This window comes from Lissotriton helveticus, chromosome 10, assembly GCF_964261635.1.
Source record: "Lissotriton helveticus chromosome 10, aLisHel1.1, whole genome shotgun sequence".
Lineage (NCBI taxonomy): Eukaryota > Metazoa > Chordata > Amphibia > Caudata > Salamandridae > Lissotriton > Lissotriton helveticus.
The window spans coordinates 883,665,977-883,686,112 of NC_136071.1; the positions used below are offsets into that span (position 1 = coordinate 883,665,977).

A 20,136-nucleotide genomic window follows, 5' to 3' on the forward strand; every position below is an offset into this window, starting at 1 on the left:
CGACAATCAGAAGTATTAAGCAAAGGTGAATTTTTCATGCCAGATTTTAAGGAAGTAGAAACAACATCATGTGCATGCGAAGATGGTGCTATATATGGTATTCTAATAAGCACTAGAATTAGGCCAACAGTCTGTCCACTGCTAGGCTACTCCTAGACCACTCCAGCCAGGTCAGCTGATGAGCTTAAGAGTTGAAAGCAAAAGGTAATGGCTGGACACGTGTGTAGGCAAATTCGAGAGCTTTAGGCTATGCTCAAAGGAAGGAGTAACATCAAGGCAAAGTAAGAAAAATATATGGGTAACAAATGCAAACATTAAAAATGCTGGAGCAGATGTCCCCTGATGTCCATTCTCAAGTTTGGCAACAGTATTAATTATAAATGCAAAGTGGAATACATTTGGATGTACCTGGTTTGGTACAGTATAAAATGGTGGGCGAGCACAGCTTCCCCAGACAGAGTTGTTTGGGTTGTTTTTTTTAGGGGGGGGGGGTTTACAACATTTGGGGTTTGTTGTATTTTCTCTGTCAATAGAGTTTCAGTCTTGTTACAATATGGTCTGTTTTAATAGTGAGAATCATGATGCTTTATACTTTCACTTTGAATGAGGAACAGAATTTAGGACCTTGACGCATTCCCTGGACTAGTGTGCGGGAATCCTAGAACTAGCTCTATGACAGGACTAAGGTGGAGTAATAAAGTGTGACTGTGCGAAAGAAATAGAATCATGGACTGCCAATTTTCCTATTGTGTGGCGAAATCAGCGCATGTTCCTTTGTGATAATCAATAAAATGCCATACATCCGTTTTCAGTACTAAATAAACTGTGCACCACGTCACCATTTCTGGAGCAAAACGCTGGGTGCTTCTTTCTATTAGGAAATAAATCACTGCACATTGTATTCTCTCGCTGGATTAAATAGGGCCCATTCGGTGCTCCTAAAGTTATGTGTCTAGCTAATCCAGCCCAGGTCTGTCTTTTACAATCTGATACACGTAGTCATGAATTAACAATTGAGAAACAGGAGTACAAATGACAGTGTAAAAAAAACTTGAGCTCGTCATCCCTAAAATCTGAAAACAAAGGCTCTGCGCTCCTTCTACATAAGGGGCTGCCTGAGCAATGAAGCCCAAGATAGTGTTTAGAGTTACAATCTTGACTTCACAAGCAAAACGCATCCCATTTGTAGAAAGGCCTTGGGGTTGGGCGAGTCAATTCTAAAAACAAATTCTAGCTACTTGTGATCTGTTTGCGCCAGTTAAAACCACAGCAAGGTGCTGCTTCCAGGTAGTAGTGTAGCTTGTGTGGAGGCGTTCTGGAAGGTAAAGAGAAATGCCTGCAGCACAGTCTACAACCTTACTTATTGCTGCATCACCGGGAGACATGCCTGCTGGGAAGCTACATTGGGGATTGGGGGCTGAAAGAGACCGCATGAAGACCCGATCGGTGCAACAAACTTTTTGAGGGCGTCTATTTCACAAGTGCAACGCTTAAATAATTACTGGGAAACAGTGTCACCTAAAACTATACAATAACACAACCGATGTGTACATTGCATGTTTGCCCTTGGGACAACTTTATACTGAATAACAAGCGTTTATCGTTTCTCAATTCAATTAAACTCACAACACTCACTTTCGAAGGATGAACGGCTGGATGAACCAGGCTGGATGTGTACACGTGACCATGGGTTTAACAAGGGTTTCAATAGTGGATGCATTAGTCCACTAAGCAACCCGACCTCGCATTCCATTACGAGAAGGCACCCAATGCTCATTCTCCTCTAAGCGGACACTCGTTTCCACTACTAAACAAACCCGCACTGCGATTTCCAGGTCTGCTAGCTTCTCCTGGTGAACTCCGATGTCACACAGCGCCAGGGGTGGGGTGGTCAGCTGGAAATCCCAACACTGAGTAAGTTTCCATGTTGTCTTTGGAGACTGTAAGCAGGTGATATAACCATTAAGCAGTATCAAAAAACCCTGACGATCGTAGGGTTTAGCAAGATTTTTTGGGGGGTGAATGTAAAGAGGCTTGATGTGTGCATAAGTGCTTCTCAGGCAATACTTAGCATGAGCCCCTTCCCCTCCAAGAACATACCCCCACAGAGTTATTTTAAGTTTGCATCGCTGCGTTTCATGTCCAGAGGAATACTGAGAATGTTCATTTTTCATCACTGAATAGAACTGATGTAGGTTTTGAAAATAACACACAGTTTAAACAAACTGGAGATACACCAATAAAATACATCTATATTATTATAAATAACACCACAATTGTTTCATGGCGATCATGTCCTTAAAGGAAGGTAATGTGTGTTAAGGCAAAAGCGTTTAAAGAGTTTGCAATTGTTCCAAGACTATTTCTACACCATTACTGTGTAACGTCTCTCGACACAGACATAACCGCTTTACTCGCCATTAGAAAGTGACACAGACTATAAGGCAATGAAATATCATACAGGAGCACACTGAAAACGAGCAAACGTCACACTTAGACTGAAAACTTGACAACTTTGGACAATGCGGGGGTGGGGTGCCGTGCAAACTGAATACCTTGTACCAGTCAGATCCTTCAAGACTGATTCTTCGGCTGTGAGCATCAGTTTGCAAATCCCCGTCTATATACCTCAAGTGATTGTAAAATTGTTTGGACACAGGAAGTCTCATGTAAACAAAAGTCCAGAGCCGAATTACTTAAACCACAATCTGTTGTCATATTGACATTTTCTCTCCGATTGTAGAATATTTCATATCTTTGACAAACATGCGCAACTGACAGAAAACATGAGTGACAGCACCTCTAGTGTTTTCAACTCTGAACTCATTTACAGATCCTACTTCTTCACTAGACTGCGTTTACATGCAAACTCCGACATGTTCATGACACAATGAGCACCTCTCCGGTGCCTACCTTTAGCTACGGGCGCCATCCAGACTGCAAACTCAGCAGAAACCTCTTTGAAATATTCCTTTAAACCAGAATCAATAACAGAACGCAGATCCGGCAAGATGGCGATCTTTAAATTTGGCGCTAAAGCAGAAGAGAAGCGAACTACAGATCAGACCGCCCCTTAAAGCAGGAGAAACTAGAACCCTTCCCGTCAAGCCAACTCCAGCGCTGCCATATTCGGATAACTGTCTTACAATAGACATAAAAGAAAGACTACATCAATAAGGTTCACGGAAAGCTCTTGGGAGGGTGCATTTATCTGTATTCAACAAGCAGGGGGATTATGGACTTGACTGCACTGTCCAGGGGCCTTTTATAGGCCTAATGCGCAGGGCAAGGTAACGAGCCTGTCCCTAATGTGGTTGTCGCTCCCTGTTTGTCCCAACGAACGGATAACTTTCCGTTATTAGAGAGAGTAACACAGAAAATAAAATGGTCAAGTCATTTAAATAGACAATTTTATACCCATCGAACTTGTTTTTTCAGTTTCACAATCACGTATTAAATATTATGCTGCATCTTCATACTCACTATTAGTAGCTAATACGGATGTAGAAATTTCGTTGCATTGAAAGGGTGGTGGATGATAAGGGAGTAACCCCTCTCAAAGATGGCCGCTCCAAACACTTTTTACAATAAAGCTTCTTGACTTCTATCGACACGATTTCTACTGAAGTTCGACGGTCATGGCCTTCCATTCTCGTCACGTGACTCATTCTGTTCGCTTGTTGCCGACTGAATTATTACCCAGGGCATTACGTTCAATGGACCACGAGTGACTTTGTTTTGTCCTATCATGAGTAAAAAAAGCCAAGTATCGTTCGTGCGTCCCGCTGAACCAGCCTTCCTGACAAAATTCAAGAAAGACGTGGGGTTTAAAGAGGGGCCTAACGTTGATACGAAGGTGAGTGTTGTTGGGAAGTAGTGATCTGCGAAAGGAGGTGAGCTTTAACATGGGTCAGCACGAAACGTAACATAGGTAAAGGCTTAAGAAAGAGGACAGCCATGTCGACCTTAACACAGGGAAAGATTGCACTAGGAGAGGAATAGTGACTCGAGATTATTATAACCCACATGAACCAGCGGTACGCTTCGGGCGGCAGGAGGTAGTATAAACAAGCATTAGAAATGCAATCGGGCTCGGATTTATTTGAGTTTGAGCTAATGGCATCGTAAATGCCAATGTATTGTTGCTATGTGTTATGGAGTGTGTTCATGTGGTGTGTACTGCCAGTGATCTCCTTGTGAGTGTGAGAATATTGCACCACTTGCCTGTGATGTCCTTCTTGTGAGAAGCTTGCACCTCTGCTGCCTGTGGTCTCCTTGTGAGTGTAAGAAGCTTGCACTGCTGCTGCCTGTGATGTCGTTCTTGTGAGTGGGAGAAGATTGCACCTCAGCTGCCTGTGGTCTCCTTGTGAGTGTATGCACTGTCATCGCTAGCCTGTAGATATGCACTGTCATCGCTAGCCTGTAGATATGCATTGGCTTCACTAGCCTGTAGATATGCACCGTCATCGCTAGCCTGTAGATATGCGCTGTCATTGCTATCCTGTAGATATGCGCTGTCGGCGCTAGCCTGTAGATATGCATTATCATCGCTAGCCTGTAGATATGCACTGTCATCGCTAGCCTGTAGATATGCTCTGTCATCGCTAGCCTGTAGATATGCTCTGTCATCGCTAGCCTGTAGATATGCACTGTCATCGCTAGCCTGTAGATATGCATTGGCTTCACTAGCCTGTAGATATGCACTGTCATCGCTAGCCTGTAGATATGCATTGGCTTCACTAGCCTGTAGATATGCGCTGTCATTGCTATCCTGTAGATATGCGCTGTCATCGCTAGCCTGTAGATATGCATTATCATCGCTAGCCTGTAGATATGCACTGTCATCGCTAGCCTGTAGATATGCTCTGTCATCGCTAGCCTGTAGATATGCACTGTCATCGCTAGCCTGTAGATATGCATTGGCTTCACTAGCCTGTATTTATGCACTGTCATCGCTAGCCTGTAGATATGCTCTGTCATCGCTAGCCTGTAGATATGCACTGTCATCGCTAGCCTGTAGATATGCACTGTCATCGCTAGCCTGTAGATATGCTCTGTCATCGCTAGCCTGTAGATATGCTCTGTCATCGCTAGCCTGTAGATATGCACTGTCATCGCTAGCCTGTAGATATGCACTGTCATCGCTAGCCTGTAGATAGGCATTGGCTTTACTAGCCTGTAGATATGCACTGTCATCGCTAGCCTGTAGATATGCACTGTCATCGCTAGCCTGTAGATATGCATTGGCTTCACTAGCCTGTAGATATGCACTGTCATCGCTAGCCTGTAGATATGGTCTGTCATCCCTAGCCTGTAGATATGCACTGTCATCGCTAGCCTGTAGATATGCATTGGCTTCACAAGCCTGTAGATGTGCACTGTCATCGCTAGCCTGTAGATATGCTCTGTCATCGCTAGCCTGTAGATATGCACTGTCATCGCTAGCCTGTAGATATGCTCTGTCATTGCTAGCCTGTAGATATGCACTGTCATCGCTAGCCTGTAGATATGCATTGGATTCACTAGCCTGTAGATATGCACTGTCATCGCTGTCATCGCTAGCCTGTAGATATGCATTGGCTTCACTAGCCTGTAGATATGCACCGTCAACGCTAGCCTGTAGATATGCACTTTCATCGCTAGCCTGTAGATATGCACTGTCATTGCTATCCTGTAGATATGCGCTGTCATCGCTAGCCTGTAGATATGCATTATCATCGCTAGCCTGTAGATATGCACTGTCATCGCTAGCCTGTAGATATGCGCTGTCATCGCTAGCCTGTAGATATGCATTATCATCGCTAGCCTGTAGATATGCACGGTCATCGCTAGCCTGTAGATATGCACTGTCATTGCTATCCTGTAGATATGCACTGTCATTGCTATCCTGTAGATATGCGCTGTCATCGCTAGCCTGTAGATATGCATTATCATCGCTAGCCTGTAGATATGCACTGTAATCGCTAGCCTGTAGATATGCTCTGTCATCGCTAGCCTGTAGATATGCACTGTCATCGCTAGTCTATAAATATGCATTGGCTTCACTAGCCTGTAGATATGCACTGTCATCGCTAGCCTGTAGATATGCACTGTCATCGCTAGCCTGTAGATATGCACTGTCATCGCTAGCCTGTAGATATGCATTGGCTTCACTAGCCTGTAGATATGCGCTGTCATTGCTATCCTGTAGATATGCGCTGTCATCGCTAGCCTGTAGATATGCATTATCATCGCTAGCCTGTAGATATGCACTGTCATCGCTATCCTGTAGATATGCACTGTCATCGCTAGCCTGTAGATATGCACTGTCATCGCTAGCCTGTAGATATGCACTGTCATCGCTAGCCTGTAGATATGCATTGGCTTCCCTAGCCTGTAGATATGCACTGTCATCGCTAGCCTGTAGATATGCTCTGTCATCGCTAGCCTGTAGATATGCTCTGTCATCGCTAGCCTGTAGATATGCACTGTCATCGCTAGCCTGTAGATATGCACTGTCATCGCTAGCCTGTAGATATGCACTGTCATCGCTAGCCTGTAGATATGCTCTGTCATCGCTAGCCTGTAGATATGCACTGTCATCGCTAGCCTGTAGATATGCATTGGCTTCACTAGCCTGTAGATATGCACCGTCATCGCTAGCCTGTAGATATGCTCTGTCATCGCTAGCCTGTAGATATGCGCTGTCATTGCTATCCTGTAGATATGTGCTGTCGTCGCTAGCCTGTAGATATGCATTATCATCGCTAGCCTGTAGATATGCTCTGTCATCGCTAGCCTGTAGATATGCTCTGTCATCGCTAGCCTGTAGATATGCACTGTAATCGCTAGCCTGTAGATATGCATTGGCTTCACTAGCCTGTAGATATGCACTGTCATCGCTAGCCTGTAGATATGCATTGGCTTCACTAGCCTGTAGATATGCGCTGTCATTGCTATCCTGTAGATATGCACTGTCATCGCTAGCCTGTAGATATGCACTGTCATCGCTAGCCTGTAGATATGCTCTGTCATCGCTAGCCTGTAGATATGCTCTGTCATCGCTAGCCTGTAGATATGCACTGGCTTCACTAGCCTGTAGATATGCACTGTCATCGCTAGCCTGTAGATATGCTCTGTCATCGCTAGCCTGTAGATATGCTCTGTCATCGCTAGCCTGTAGATATGCACTGTCATCGCTAGCCTGTAGATATGCATTGGCTTCACAAGCCTGTAGATATGCACTGTCATCGCTAGCCTGTAGATATGCTCTGTCATCGCTAGCCTGTAGATATGCACTGTCATCGCTAGCCTGTAGATATGCTCTGTCATCGCTAGCCTGTAGATATGCACTGTCATCGCTAGTCTATAAATATGCATTGGCTTCACTAGCCTGTAGATATGCACTGTCATCGCTAGCCTGTAGATATGCATTGGCTTCACTAGCCTGTAGATATGCACTGTCATTGCTAGCCTGTAGATATGCTCTGTCATCGCTAGCCTGTAGATATGCACTGTCATCGCTAGCCTGTAGATATGCATTGGCTTCACTAGCCTGTAGATAAGCACTATCATCGCTAGCCTATAGATATGCATTGGCTTCACGAGCCTGTATATATGCACTGTCATCGCTAGCCTGTAGATATGCATTGGCTTCACTAGCCTGTAGATATGCGCTGTCATTGCTATCCTGTATATATGCGCTGTCATTGCTATCCTGTAGATATGCGCTGTCATCGCTAGCCTGTAGATATGCATTATCATCGCTATCCTGTAGATATGCACTGTCATCGCTATCCTGTAGATATGCACTGTCATCGCTAGCCTGTAGATATGCTCTGTCATCGCTAGCCTGTAGATATGCACTGTCATCGCTAGCCTGTAGATATGCATTGGCTTCACTAGCCTGTAGATATGCACTGTCATCGCTAGCCTGTAGATATGCTCTGTCATCGCTAGCCTGTAGATATGCATTGTCATCGCTAGCCTGTAGATATGCACTGTCATCGCTAGCCTGTAGATATGCACTGTCATCGCTAGCCTGTAGATATGCTCTGTCATCGCTAGCCTGTAGATATGCACTGTCATTGCTAGCCTGTAGATATGCATTGGCTTCACTAGCCTGTAGATATGCACTGTCATCGCTACTCTGCCCACACTACTGTGTGTGTGTGAAAAACGTACGTAAAAATCAACTCAAGGTGATGGCAAATAAAACACGCCACAATCTACATAGCTGTTTTTGTTTATTGCAAAAATCTCTGTTAAACTCTACCATATTGTTTTATTTTAAAAAAACACGCGGATTAGCGAGGCAAGGGTGCTTGTATGCGAGGTATCTTAAAAAATATCAACTGTGACTGCCCTTGAAGCTACAGGAAAATTCTTTCCATTATCTCCGCCGTGAACGCGGCACTCTGACAGCTCCTAATTAAAATGAATGGACTGCCGTGCGCGAAAGGTAAATGTTAAACGCGCGCATGATGCATGCAATGCAATGGTGAACGCGCTCGCCCCATCTGGATTGCATTACACGGGCACTCTGACAGATCCTAATTAAGATTAATCACTCTGCCGTGCTCGTTCGCGCACAGAATATGCCATACCACTGCAATAAATGACGGACGAAAAGTAAATATACCCTATCACGTCAAGGCTACTAAATAGACAGCACAGCGAAGACGAATCACTAGGCAGATGCCATAAAAAACGCAGACGCGCACTAAAGAATGTGCCAGCCAGACCCCTTTCAGAATTCTTTTTTTTTCTAAATACAGAAGAGCTCGGAAGCTCCGCCTCCACTTCGTGGTGGCTTAGGCCCGAGCCCTAAAAAGGAGCATGAAATAATGTTGCACGAAAACGACTCTCGTACAAGTAAAGGGGATAAAAAACGAGGAAGAGAAGACGAAGGAGGTAAAGGGACACCAATGTTCACGTATGTTGTGAGCGAAGAATGTATGCTCTTTATTCCATGGCTCAAACCAGGGCATCAGCAACACATCTTTCCTCATCAACCACGTCTCTCATTCTGCCAACTACCCCTTGCCATGTTCCCACATTCCACAGTCCTGCCTAGTGAATATTTTAAGCACATCGCACATTACCATGACAACCCCCTGATCCCCATGCAATAAACACAAATCTTTTGAATAATATTAAACAAGCATTTGCAATGCAATAGGTCTCTCATTAGGAAAGTGTGAGCTATTGGTATTGTAAATGACAATTTTTTTCAATGTGTTGGCTTTGGAAATATATAAATTAATAGCATTGTTATTCACAAAGCCAATAGCTTACACTTTCCTAATGCGAGTCCTATTGGCTATGGCAATGCTTGTTGGTAGCAAGCAAGGACAGTGCTGTTGTGGTGCTGAGTGATGCTGTTGTGGTTGGGCTGAGTAATGTGGTGGTGCCCAGAGTAATGTGGTGGTGTCTGTGAGTGATGTGGTGGTGTGTGTGAGTGATGTGGTGGTGTGCCAGAGTGACGTGGTGGTGTCCCAGAGTGACGTGATGGTGTCCCAGAGTGACGTGGTGGTGTCCCAGAGTGACGTGGTGGTGTCCCAGAGTGACGTGGTGGTGTCCCAGAGTGACGTGGTGGTGTCCCAGAGTGACGTGGTGGTGTCCCAGAGTGACGTGGTGGTGTCCCAGAGTGACGTGGTGGTGTCCCAGAGTGATGTGGTGGTGTCCCAGAGTGATGTGGTGGTGTCCCAGAGTGATGTGGTGGTGTCCCAGAGTGATGTGGTGGTGTCCCAGAGTGATGTGGTGGTGTCCCAGAGTGATGTGGTAGAGTCCCAGAGTGATGTGGTAGTGTCCTAGAGTGATATGGTAGTGTCCTAGAGTGATATGGTAGTGTCCTAGAGTGATATGGTGGTGTCCTAGAGTGATGTGTTGGTGGTGTGTGGCATGCAGCAGTGTGTGGCATGCAGCAGTGTGTGGCGTGCAGCAGTGTGTGGCGTGCAGCGTGCAGCAGTGTGTGGCGTGCAGCAGTGTGTGGCGTGCAGCAGTGTGTGGCGTGCAGCAGTGTGTGGCGTGCAGCAGTGTGCGGCGTGAAGAACAATGCGGGCTAATAAATGCAGGGAAGCTAGACTAAAACAAAACCCAAAACATCACCTCACGCCGAAAGCAAATCTGTTACTGGGGGGAGAGGGGGCTGTAGCTGAATCTAAATAAAGGTGACTTTGTACATTATGGGAATGCTTGCATGTTGATTAAAGCCCAGGCCATGGTTGAAGAAGCAGCACAGACATGCTACATTTATAGGAGGAGTGGTTCTGCCTTTTGTTGCCGACACCGTGCAGTGGTCACAGTTAATGTGTGGTGCAGAGTGGCAGCACGTCGTGGAGCATCCGAGCAGAGTCATCTCTCGCAAATAGAAATTCCTCTGCTCTCTCTGTGTTTATTTCAGTTGTAATGCAAGGAAAATCAAGTTTAAAATGGAAGGACTGGCGCATTGTAGCATGTACCTATGTGGGCACTAATCAGGAAATACGATAAAAAAAGTAAGTGGTCTGGTGTGAAAGATGAAACGGGCATCCGTGAAGAGGCGCTGCGCTGATTAAGGGAAAGGAAACACGAACACTTGCATGCAGAGCTTATAATGGGAGAAGTTTGTATGCCACAAGTAATCATTGTGATCCATGGGGGTGAACAAACAACAACAAGCTCTCGGCATTGCTGTGGTGGGTAGCGGGGACTCATTCCTTTGAAGTCTGATGCAGGGGGCGGGGGGGCGGATCCTTTGAAGTCTGATGCGAGGCACAGACAAATGGTGGTGTGACGTGGCTGGTTTGTGCACGCGCATAGCTCACATGAACTGTGTGTGATCCGCAAGTTTGGTAGAGTTTTTGAAGTGCTTACTATAATTCTCGCCTATCTATCCCTGTGGGATAGAATAGTCTAGACCTAAAAAACAATGCTAACATAGGTAATATAGTAAATGAATCAACTATGCAAGTTTAAAATAAAATAGACACTGCACAATAATACTCAAAGAATGTGTTACTATAAACTATGCAGAAATATATATGCACGTTTAAATAAGACGAGAAACATCTTTAAGGAATAAGTATTGACTAGACTGAATACAACATTCTTTATCCCTGTAGTCCTCAATTGCTACAAAGTCATCATAGTGTCCAGCTTTTACAATTGTTCTTCCTGTCCTAGACATCATAGGGTCTGTAACATGAATTTCCTCTCTCTGTTTTCCCCCAGAATTTGTTGCACGTTTCTTGGGTTTCAGTGGGTACCATTGCATGATTCTCCCTACTCTGGATTCCCCTGCATCCTGTCGCATGAATTTCCTCTCTCTCGAGCCAGTATCATCGACCCAATCATATCTTCTTGCTCTAGAACAAAGGTCTTTCTTCTTTGTGTATCCACTGTTATTTCCCTCACTCTTAAATAATGACAATCCTTTTAGCGTGACAGACCATCACTCAACAATGCTCAGTTGCACAAGATCTTTTAAACTTCTAACGGATCTGATAACTTGCTCTCACCCTTCCTGACCAGTCTGCCTTTTTTCACTTAAACAAAATTGTTGTAAGGTATAATGTACAGATGACCAGAGGTAGCCAGGAGGTATAATTCAAGTAGAGGGATTATTAACAAGTTGTTACATGCTTCAAAGAAGTCTTAAAGAGGTCCAAAGGGAATCCCACCAGGAGCAGCATCTTAGCCACTCAGCCCACTCACTCCAACTGTCATTCTCTCCAACCAGCAGGCACACCAACATTCTACACACTCTCTCATCAAAACGGTAAGTGCGTGCTTGAGCTCGTGACAGAGTTTCGAAATTCAAAAACAGCAGTTAGCAACAATTGGACACGAAGGACTAAGGCAAAGTTAATTTTGAATAAAATTAAAATATCTTACACGACTTTGCCTAACAGTACCAATTTGGTGCACACAGCTAGCCGAAACTAATTAAAACACATAACAGGCAGTGTTTTCCCTCGCAGAAGTATTGTATTCGGCAGGTTGCATTCTTCCAATTGTGCTCCAAAAAGAAATCAGGCAGTTAATAGCTTGGAGTACTAGAGATAACCACGTAATTACGACACAGGCTCCGTTATGGCACTACTTCAAATATAAATACACGTGGTGTAAAATATATCAAGTCTCTGAGGCGAATTCCAGATCAAGATAGATAAGTGGTTTGCCAGTCCTGATAGCAGAGATTATAGCTGGGTTGGCACTAAACAAATAGATACATTTCCACAGCAAGCAGGAAACTTGAATTTAAACGGAACGTGAAGCGCCCTGAGCAGGCTGTCCAGGAGGTAGAGGACACTGGTGGGACTCGGGAGGGCGTTCTTTTCCTTTTACTTATTTTAAAAATTGCTTTGCTTTGTTTCTTGTTCGATTAAAGTTCAGAAAAATTGTAAGTTTCCTCACCTCCTATATTCTTGTGGCTGTAGCACGTAGGGTTTCTTCAAGACTGTCGCCAAAATGTTGTAAGGTATAATGTACAGATGACCAGAGGTAGCCAGGAGGTATAATTCAAGTAGAGGGTTTATTAACAAGTTGTTACATGCTTCAAAGAAGTAATAAAGAGGTCCAAAGGGAATCCCACCAGGAGCAGCATCTTAGCCACTCAGCCCACTCACTCCAACTGTCATTCTCTCCAACCAGCAGGCACACCAACATTCTACACACTCTCTCATCAGGCATTCCACATTCCATACATACACCACATCCATCTTGGCTGAGCAGCTAAGGGGAAGATACAATTAAGATAATTAAGTTACCAAAAAAATCTCCAACCTTGAGGTTGACATTTTTTTTACACCATGTAAAGAATCGTATATATTTCTTGATTGATTGATTGATACTTAATTTGCTTCACATTCATCCGTTTCATTACCACCATGGGTGACTAATCCACCTTTCCTGTCCTATGTAAGCAACCAATGTTGTCTTTGGTACGAGAAGTTCTACCCGTCATCAAATCAAGCGGACTATGTGCTGTTGAGTCATAGAGAGTATTCCTATAGGTTCCTACTGTTTTTAAAAATCCTCTTCCCAATTCATGTTATTGCTGTTTGCCAACTCAATGATGCATTTAATGACCCTATTGAAATGTTCCGCACTGTCACTACTTCCTCTGCATCTGCTTTCTTTACTATTTTGATTTCAGGCCATTTAGAGAAGTGGTCTATGACTACCAAAGTGAATTTATAGTTCCCATACCAATCCTGTACCAGACTAAATATATCCACGCCTATCCTCTCCCAGGGCATGCAAGGAACCTCCTCCGGATGTAAGGGTGGATTAAATGTAACCCTGTCCTTATCTGAGTTCAAACATTTTACACACTCTCTCACAATCCTTTACATTTCTCTATCAGCTCCTGCACCCCCAACAAGATTGCTTAACTCATGCTTTACTTTTTACCATCCTCAAGTGACCCTTATGACACAAGGTGATTACTTTCCCACGTAAGATCCTGGATTGGATATTCGCTTCCCAAAATACAATAAACTCCTTCTCCAAAACCTTCTTATCTGGCCATCCTTCCTTAACATACTCCATGCTTTTATTAAGAGCATCATCTTGTTCCTGAAAGCCAACCATGCTCTCTAGATCCTCAGGAAGCACTATTACTACCATACATTAATCCCATTCACTACTGGTATTCTCATTTACATTCTCATTTACAGTTAATGACAGTCTACTTAAAAAATCGGCAATTTAGTCCCTGGAACATAAGACTTCATACACATAATCTAATAATTGCATAGATAGCTTGATTATCCTTTGTCAAACATTGTTAAAAACATGAAATGTAAGAACCTTAGTCAAAGGTTTGTGATCGCTCCTCACTACAACTTTAGTTCAACAAAATAACTGCTTGAAATGTAGACGTCAAAGCTCATGAAGCGAATGCAAAAGCCTGTTCCATTTCATCTCCTTGAACCTGGGATAACACTGCTCTGAGTCCCTTGCAACTAGCATCAGTGGTGATGGTGCTTTTGCAATTAGAATCAAAACCGTGCAATGCTGGAGCACTACAAATGTTATTTTCCTGATGCTGTTGAAAGCTTTTTGACACTCTCTGACCACACACATTTTACAGCCTTTTTAAAAAAAACTGCCTAATTGGGTACATCTTTTTGTATGGAAATTTTGAATAGATTCCACCAATCCCGAAAAGGAACAGACCTCCTCTTTACTCTGGGGTGTCAGGGCTTTCTTTATGGCCTCTATTAGTTCTGTCTTGGATGTGATGCCTTTAGAACTAAACTCATGCCACAAATATGTAACTTAGCTCCTTGCAAATTTTCCTTTAGACATTACAGCTGTTACTTGGTGGTACGCAGGGCTGAGAACAATAGTGGAAAACCACCCCATTCCCTTTGTTACAGACAAAAGCTCAATGCGGTGTAAGGTAAACATATCCACAACAATGTTTATTTAATTCTCTTAAATCCGCATATAACCAAACACGTCCATTAGCATTCCGTGCTACCACAAGGTTGCTACACTGTCCGATGATCTACATGTTCAGTTATGCCAGATTCCACCAATCCGTTCAATTCTTTGGTTACTTTCTGCTTGACGCTATGGGGAATGGAATGTTTCTCACTTTATCGGGACAAGCAGCCAGTTTTTAGCACAATCCTCTGGACAAATCCTTTTAATACTCACACTTTACCATAGAATGCAGATGGAAATTCCTCCTGTAATGCGTGTACTTCCTGTTTGACCATCAACAAAGGATTGGAACTATTGGGATCCAATAATATGCCTGACTCTCCTTGGTCCCACCATCCCAGTGCTAATAGTCAATTTTCTGCAACATAAATTTTACATTCCGCCTCCCTGCCTTTGAATTCGAAAAGCAGGTTAGGGAACCCAAGAAGATTTATATTTTCTCCTGTGAATCTTTGCAGACTAATGTCCGGTTCTTCTAAAGTAGGGCCTATTTTAGGTACAAAAAGTTCCGCCCATACCTCTTTATTAACAATGGTTTACAGTGACCCTGAGTCTGCTACCAACTCTACGTATACTTCTCCTGCCACCATATCACAAATAGGTTTCTTCCTATTATGACCGTTAATCTCCATTACCTCATCTTGAAAACATAACACTTGGGGACCCTGTTCCCTGTGTCTAAGAGGTCACCTTGATCATACTCTTCCACAGCACACTTGATTACCTTGGATTTACGAATTATCAAATGTGGAAATATAATTTACAAAGTACTCTTTCCGCTCCTCCCATTTGAGGTAAATTCCCCTTCTGTTCTCATAAATGGCTGAGGTGAGGGTAGATTCATATTAGCCATGGTATCCTGCTATGCTTCTTAATACAGAATAAGTCAATGTAAATGTGATATCCACCCTTATTTGCAATATTGTTCCTAAGACTTAGTCACTTAAGTCACTGGTGTATGTATCACCGTATGAGCAACACAGAAAAAGTGTTGGTGTGCGTGTCGCTGTTCAGAGAGAACCACTGGGGAGCTTTAAAAACTTGAAGTATGTGTAAACAATTCTTATAATCACTAGCGCGGGTTGAAAACTTAAGCTCCTGCTGCGAGCTTCACCTTTTTGAAATGTAAGCGCGCTTGAGAATCCTGGTGTGCATGTCACTGTTCAATGAGGCACCATTGACTCACATTAATTATTAGGCGTGCGTATCACCAATCCCTGGAATTTCTGGCATTTGAAAAAATTGTGACACACATTGAATATCTGGTGTGCATGTCACCGCTCCCTTGTATCTCTGATCTGCGTTATTTGTCTTCTTTAGTTTCACTGACACACATACCCGCATGGTGTGCGTATCATCATGAATGAAGGGAAAATGCCTTGTTCAAAATGGACGCTCTCATGCACGCTCCTGTATGTGAGTCCCTCTTCTCAGGACCAGAAAATGCCAGTGATGTACGTCACAACGCTGCGCTTTTGTAAGCTGAGAGAGTGTGGAATCCTCTGCGAGAAGTAGAGCAATTGCCGCGCGAGATCAGTAATGGTTTACAAGGAGAGAGCACTTAACTGGAACTTCCTTTAAATAAAGGCTTCCTCAAAAGGATACCTCCAGTAATAGAATGGGTCACAGTGCTTAAAGAATATAGGAAAAGTATGCCAATGCCCACAACGGCAGTTGTGCAGCGCCGAAAGGTAATTATAGTCTTGTGGTTCCTTGAAATGGCCAATGGACGAACCACGTGAGTCACTACTTTAAGTATGAATCCACACAGAGTGAAGGATTTATATTCTATATTCCATGATTGAAACCCGGTCATCAGCAACACATCTTTCCTCTGTGATTGTCTCTCCCATTCTGCCAACCACCCTATGTCCTCATATTCCAGCACTCCTGCCTAATGAACAATTTAAGTGCAGCACACGTTCCTTTGACAACCACCCAATCCCCATGCCATAAACACAACATGTTGTGATAGGTTCTTTAACCCCTTCTGTGCTCCCACTCCCTCCCTGGTGCTGCGAACGACCGTTGGCCGTCGCAGCCCCGCCCACCCTTCAGATTCTGGTTCCTAATCCTCTCTCTCTCTCACACTCTTGTGGTATTAGATGTTCCTAATCAAGTTTTGAAGGAGTGAAAGATAGGGGCTACCATATCTCAGTAAGAAAGCTTTTTCCACAGTTTGGGGGACAAAACCTATAAATTAGCAGGATACAGTCAAAATCTAGCTTTGTGTGCAAGTTTCTAGGTGCAACTCGCTGTGCTGGGTGATATCTCTGAACTCTCTGAATATCTCTGAACTCACCCCCTTTTCTGAATCGTTTTTGGCCACTATAGGTGTGGCAGGGTATACTCAGACATGAGTCCCTTGCTCACTGCTCCATCAGGATTCAAGCAAGCCGGGCCGACGAGGCTGAAATGCCAGAAACCGGTCCCCGGTAGCTTGTATCCTTTCTGGTGAAGAATTGGCTTGGTAGTTTGGTCTGCCCTGTTCCCATGATGCACTGGGCCAGAGACAGACTAATTTGCATATAGCCAGGTTCTGAGCTGGGATGGGGCAGTGAGCTAAATAACGGTGATGGATCAAGCCCTGATCTTTGGACTGGGTAAGAGTGGTCTGCTTAATTCAGACACTCTGTTCATCACCACCCCCTTTTTTGAATCGTTTTTGGCCACTATAGGTGTGGCAGGGTATACTCAGACATGAGTCCCTTGCTCACTGCTCCATCAGGATTCAAGCAAGCCGGGCCGACGAGGCTGAAATGCCAGAAACCGGTCCCCGGAAGCTTGTATCCTTTCTGGTGAAGAATTGGCTTGGTAGTTTGGTCTGCCCTGTTCCCATGATGCACTGGGCCAGGGACAGACTAATTTGCATATAGCCAGGTTCTGAGCTGGGATGAGGCAGTGAGCTAAATAACGGTGATGGATCAAGCCCTGATCTTTGGACTGCGTAAGAGTGGTCTGCTTAATTCAGACACTCTGTTCATCACCACCCCCTTTTCTGAATCGTTTTTGGCCACTATAGGTGTGGCAGGGTATACTCAGACATGAGTCCCTTGCTCACTGCTCCATCAGGATTCAAGCAAGCCGGGCCGACGAGGCTGAAATGCCAGAAACCGGTCCCCGGTAGCTTGTCTCCTTTCTGGTGAAGAATTGGCTTGGTAGTTTGGTCTGCCCTGTTCCCATGATGCACTGGGCCAGGGACAGACTAATTTGCATATAGCCAGGTTCTGAGCTGGGATGGGGCAGTGAGCTAAATAACGGTGATGGATCAAGCCCTGATCTTTGGACTGGGTAAGAGTGGTCTGCTTAATTCAGACACTCTATTCATCACCACCCCCTTTTCTGAACCATAGCGCGGGGACAAACTGGCCTCAGTGTAACCAGGCACTTTACAAATGTAACTATTATTATTTTTATTACATGAAACGCTTGAATGACATGTTTAAGTACAATTTGTAAAAAGCGTACCTATTAAGCCCTGAGTACATTCGTGTATTCTCACTCTTTCTCTCTTGCTCTTTCTCTCTTTCTTGCTTTTTCTCTCTCTCTCTCTCGCTCTCTTGCTCTCTCTCTCACTCTCTTGCTCTTTTTCTCTTGCTCTTTTTCTCTTGCTCTTTTTCTCTTGCTCTCTTTCTCTTGCTCTTTCTCTTGCTCTTTCTCTTGCTCTTTCTCTTGCTCTTTCTCTTGCTCTTTCTCTTGCTCTTTCTCTTGCTCTTTCTCTTGCTCTTGCTCTTGCTCTTGCTCTTTCTCTTGCTCTTTCTCTTGCTCTTTCTCTTGCTCTTTCTCTTGCTCTTGCTCTTGCTCTTGCTCTTGCTCTTGCTCTTGCTCTTTCTCTTTCTCTTTCTCTTGCTCTTGCTCTTGCTCTTTCTCTTTCTCTTGCTCTTTCTCTTGCTCTTTCTCTTGCTCTTTCTCTTGCTCTTTCTCTTGCTCTTTCTCTTGCTCTTTCTCTTGCTCTTTCTCTTGCTCTTTCTCTTGCTCTTTCTCTTGCTCTTTCTCTTGCTCTTTCTCTTGCTCTTTCTCTCGCTCTTTCTCTCGCTCTTTCTCTTCGCTCTTTCTCTTCGCTCTTTCTCTTCGCTCTTTCTCTTCGCTCTTTCTCTTCGCTCTTTCTCTTCGCTCTTTCTCTTGCTCTTCGCTCTTTCTCTCGCTCTTCGCTCTTTCTCTCGCTCTTCGCTCTTTCTCTTCGCTCTTTCTCTTGCTCTTCGCTCTTTCTCTTGCTCTTCGCTCTTTCTCTTGCTCTTTCTCTTGCTCTTCGCTCTTTCTCTCGCTCTTCGCTCTTTCTCTCGCTTCTTCGCTCTTTCTCTCACTTCTTCGCTTTCTTTCCCTCTTTCTCTCGCTCTTTCTCTCGCTCTTTCTCTCGCTCTTTCTCTCGCTCTTTCTCTCGCTCTTTCTCTCGCTCTTTCTCTCGCTCTCTCGCTCTTTCTCTCGCTCTTTTGCTCTTTCTCTCGCTCGCTCTCTCGCTCTTTCTCTCGCTCCCTCGCTCTTTTTCCCTCGCTCTTTTTCCCTCGCTCTTTTTCCCTCGCTCTTTTTCCCTCGCTTTTTTTCCCTCGCTCTTTTTCCCTCGCTCTTTTTCCCTCGCTCTTTCTCGCTTTCTCTCTCTCTCTCGCTTTCTCTCTCTCTCTCGCTTTCTCTCTCTCTCTCGCTTTCTCTCTCTCTCTCGCTTTCTCTCTCTCTCTCGCTTTCTCTCTCTCTCTCTCTCGCTTTCTCTCTCTCTCTCGCTTTCTCTCTCTCTCTCTCTCGCTTTCTCTCTCTCTCTCGCTTTCTCTCTCTCTCTCGCTTTCTCTCTCTCTCTCGCTTTCTCTCTCTCTCTCGCTTTCTCTCTCTCTCTCGCTTTCTCTCTCTCTCTCGCTTTCTCTCTCTCTCGCTTTCTCTCTCTCGCTTTCTCTCTCGCTTTCTCTCTCTCGCTTTCTCTCTCTCGCTTTCTCTCTCTCGCTTTCTCTCTCTCGCTTTCTCTCTCTCGCTTTCTCTCTCTCGCTTTCTCTCTCTCGCTTTCTCTCTCTCGCTTTCTCTCTCTCGCTTTCTCTCTCTCTCGCTTTCTCTCTCTCTCTCTTGCTCTTTCTCTCTCTTGCTCTTTCTCTCTCTTGCTCTTTCTCGCTTTCTCTCTTTCGCTCTCTTGCTTTCTCTCTTTTGCTCTTTCTCTCTCATTTTTGCTCTTTCTCTCTCTCGCTTTCTCTCTTTCGCTCGCTCTCTCTCGCTCTTTCTCTCATTCTTTCTCTTGCTCTTTTCGCTCTTTCTCTCGCTCTTTTCGCTCTTTTTCTCGCTCTTTTCGCTCTTTTTCTCGCTCTTTTTCTCGCTCTTTTCGCTCTTTCTCTCGCTCTTTCTCTCGCTCTATCGCTCTTTCTCTCGCTCTTTCTCTCGCTCTTTCTCTCGCTCTTTCTCTCGCTCTTTCTCTCGCTCTTTCTCTCGCTCTTTCTCTCGCTCTTGCTCTCGCTCTTGCTCTCGCTCTTGCTCTTGCTCTTGCTCTTGCTCTCGCTCTTGCTCTTGCTCTTGCTCTTGCTCTTGCTCTTGCTCTTGCTCTTGCTCTTTCCCTTCCTGGCAGGATGCACTACAGGCAAGGTCGTTAACTGGAGTCCAAATGATAGTCTCTGAATGGGTCTATTCCCACCACTATGATGAAGAAGGCCTCGGCCTTGTCATGCTCAGGAGTAATGCAGATCACAATCTGCTATCCCCGGTGTGTAATGAACTCCTGCTGTTGACAAGCACCCCAAGCGCCAAGAT

General features: G+C 44.5%; 2 protein-coding genes across 4 annotated transcripts in view; one reads left to right on the forward strand and one right to left on the reverse strand.

The window, feature by feature from the left end:
- KIF15 (kinesin family member 15) overlaps positions 1-12,487 on the reverse strand; it is a 927,215-nt gene extending 914,728 nt beyond the window's left edge. The window contains exon 1 of one of the 3 annotated variants that reach the window (XM_078663524.1): positions 12,379-12,487. Coding sequence is in view for 2 of the 3 variants with exons in the window: in XM_078663522.1 (XP_078519648.1) it covers positions 1,636-1,777 (142 nt within the window). In the remaining variant the exon portion in view is untranslated. Of the gene's footprint in view, positions 1-1,635; positions 1,811-2,913; positions 3,152-12,378 lie in introns of those variants that run through there. The other 2 variants (XM_078663523.1, XM_078663522.1) reach the window with 2 other exon arrangements.
- KIAA1143 (KIAA1143 ortholog) overlaps positions 3,633-20,136 on the forward strand; it is a 34,750-nt gene continuing 18,246 nt past the window's right edge. Inside the window, exon 1 of the mRNA XM_078663525.1 lies at positions 3,633-3,856. Coding sequence (XP_078519651.1) covers positions 3,749-3,856 — 108 coding nt within the window. The 5' untranslated portion in view covers positions 3,633-3,748. The remainder of the gene's footprint in view (positions 3,857-20,136) is intronic.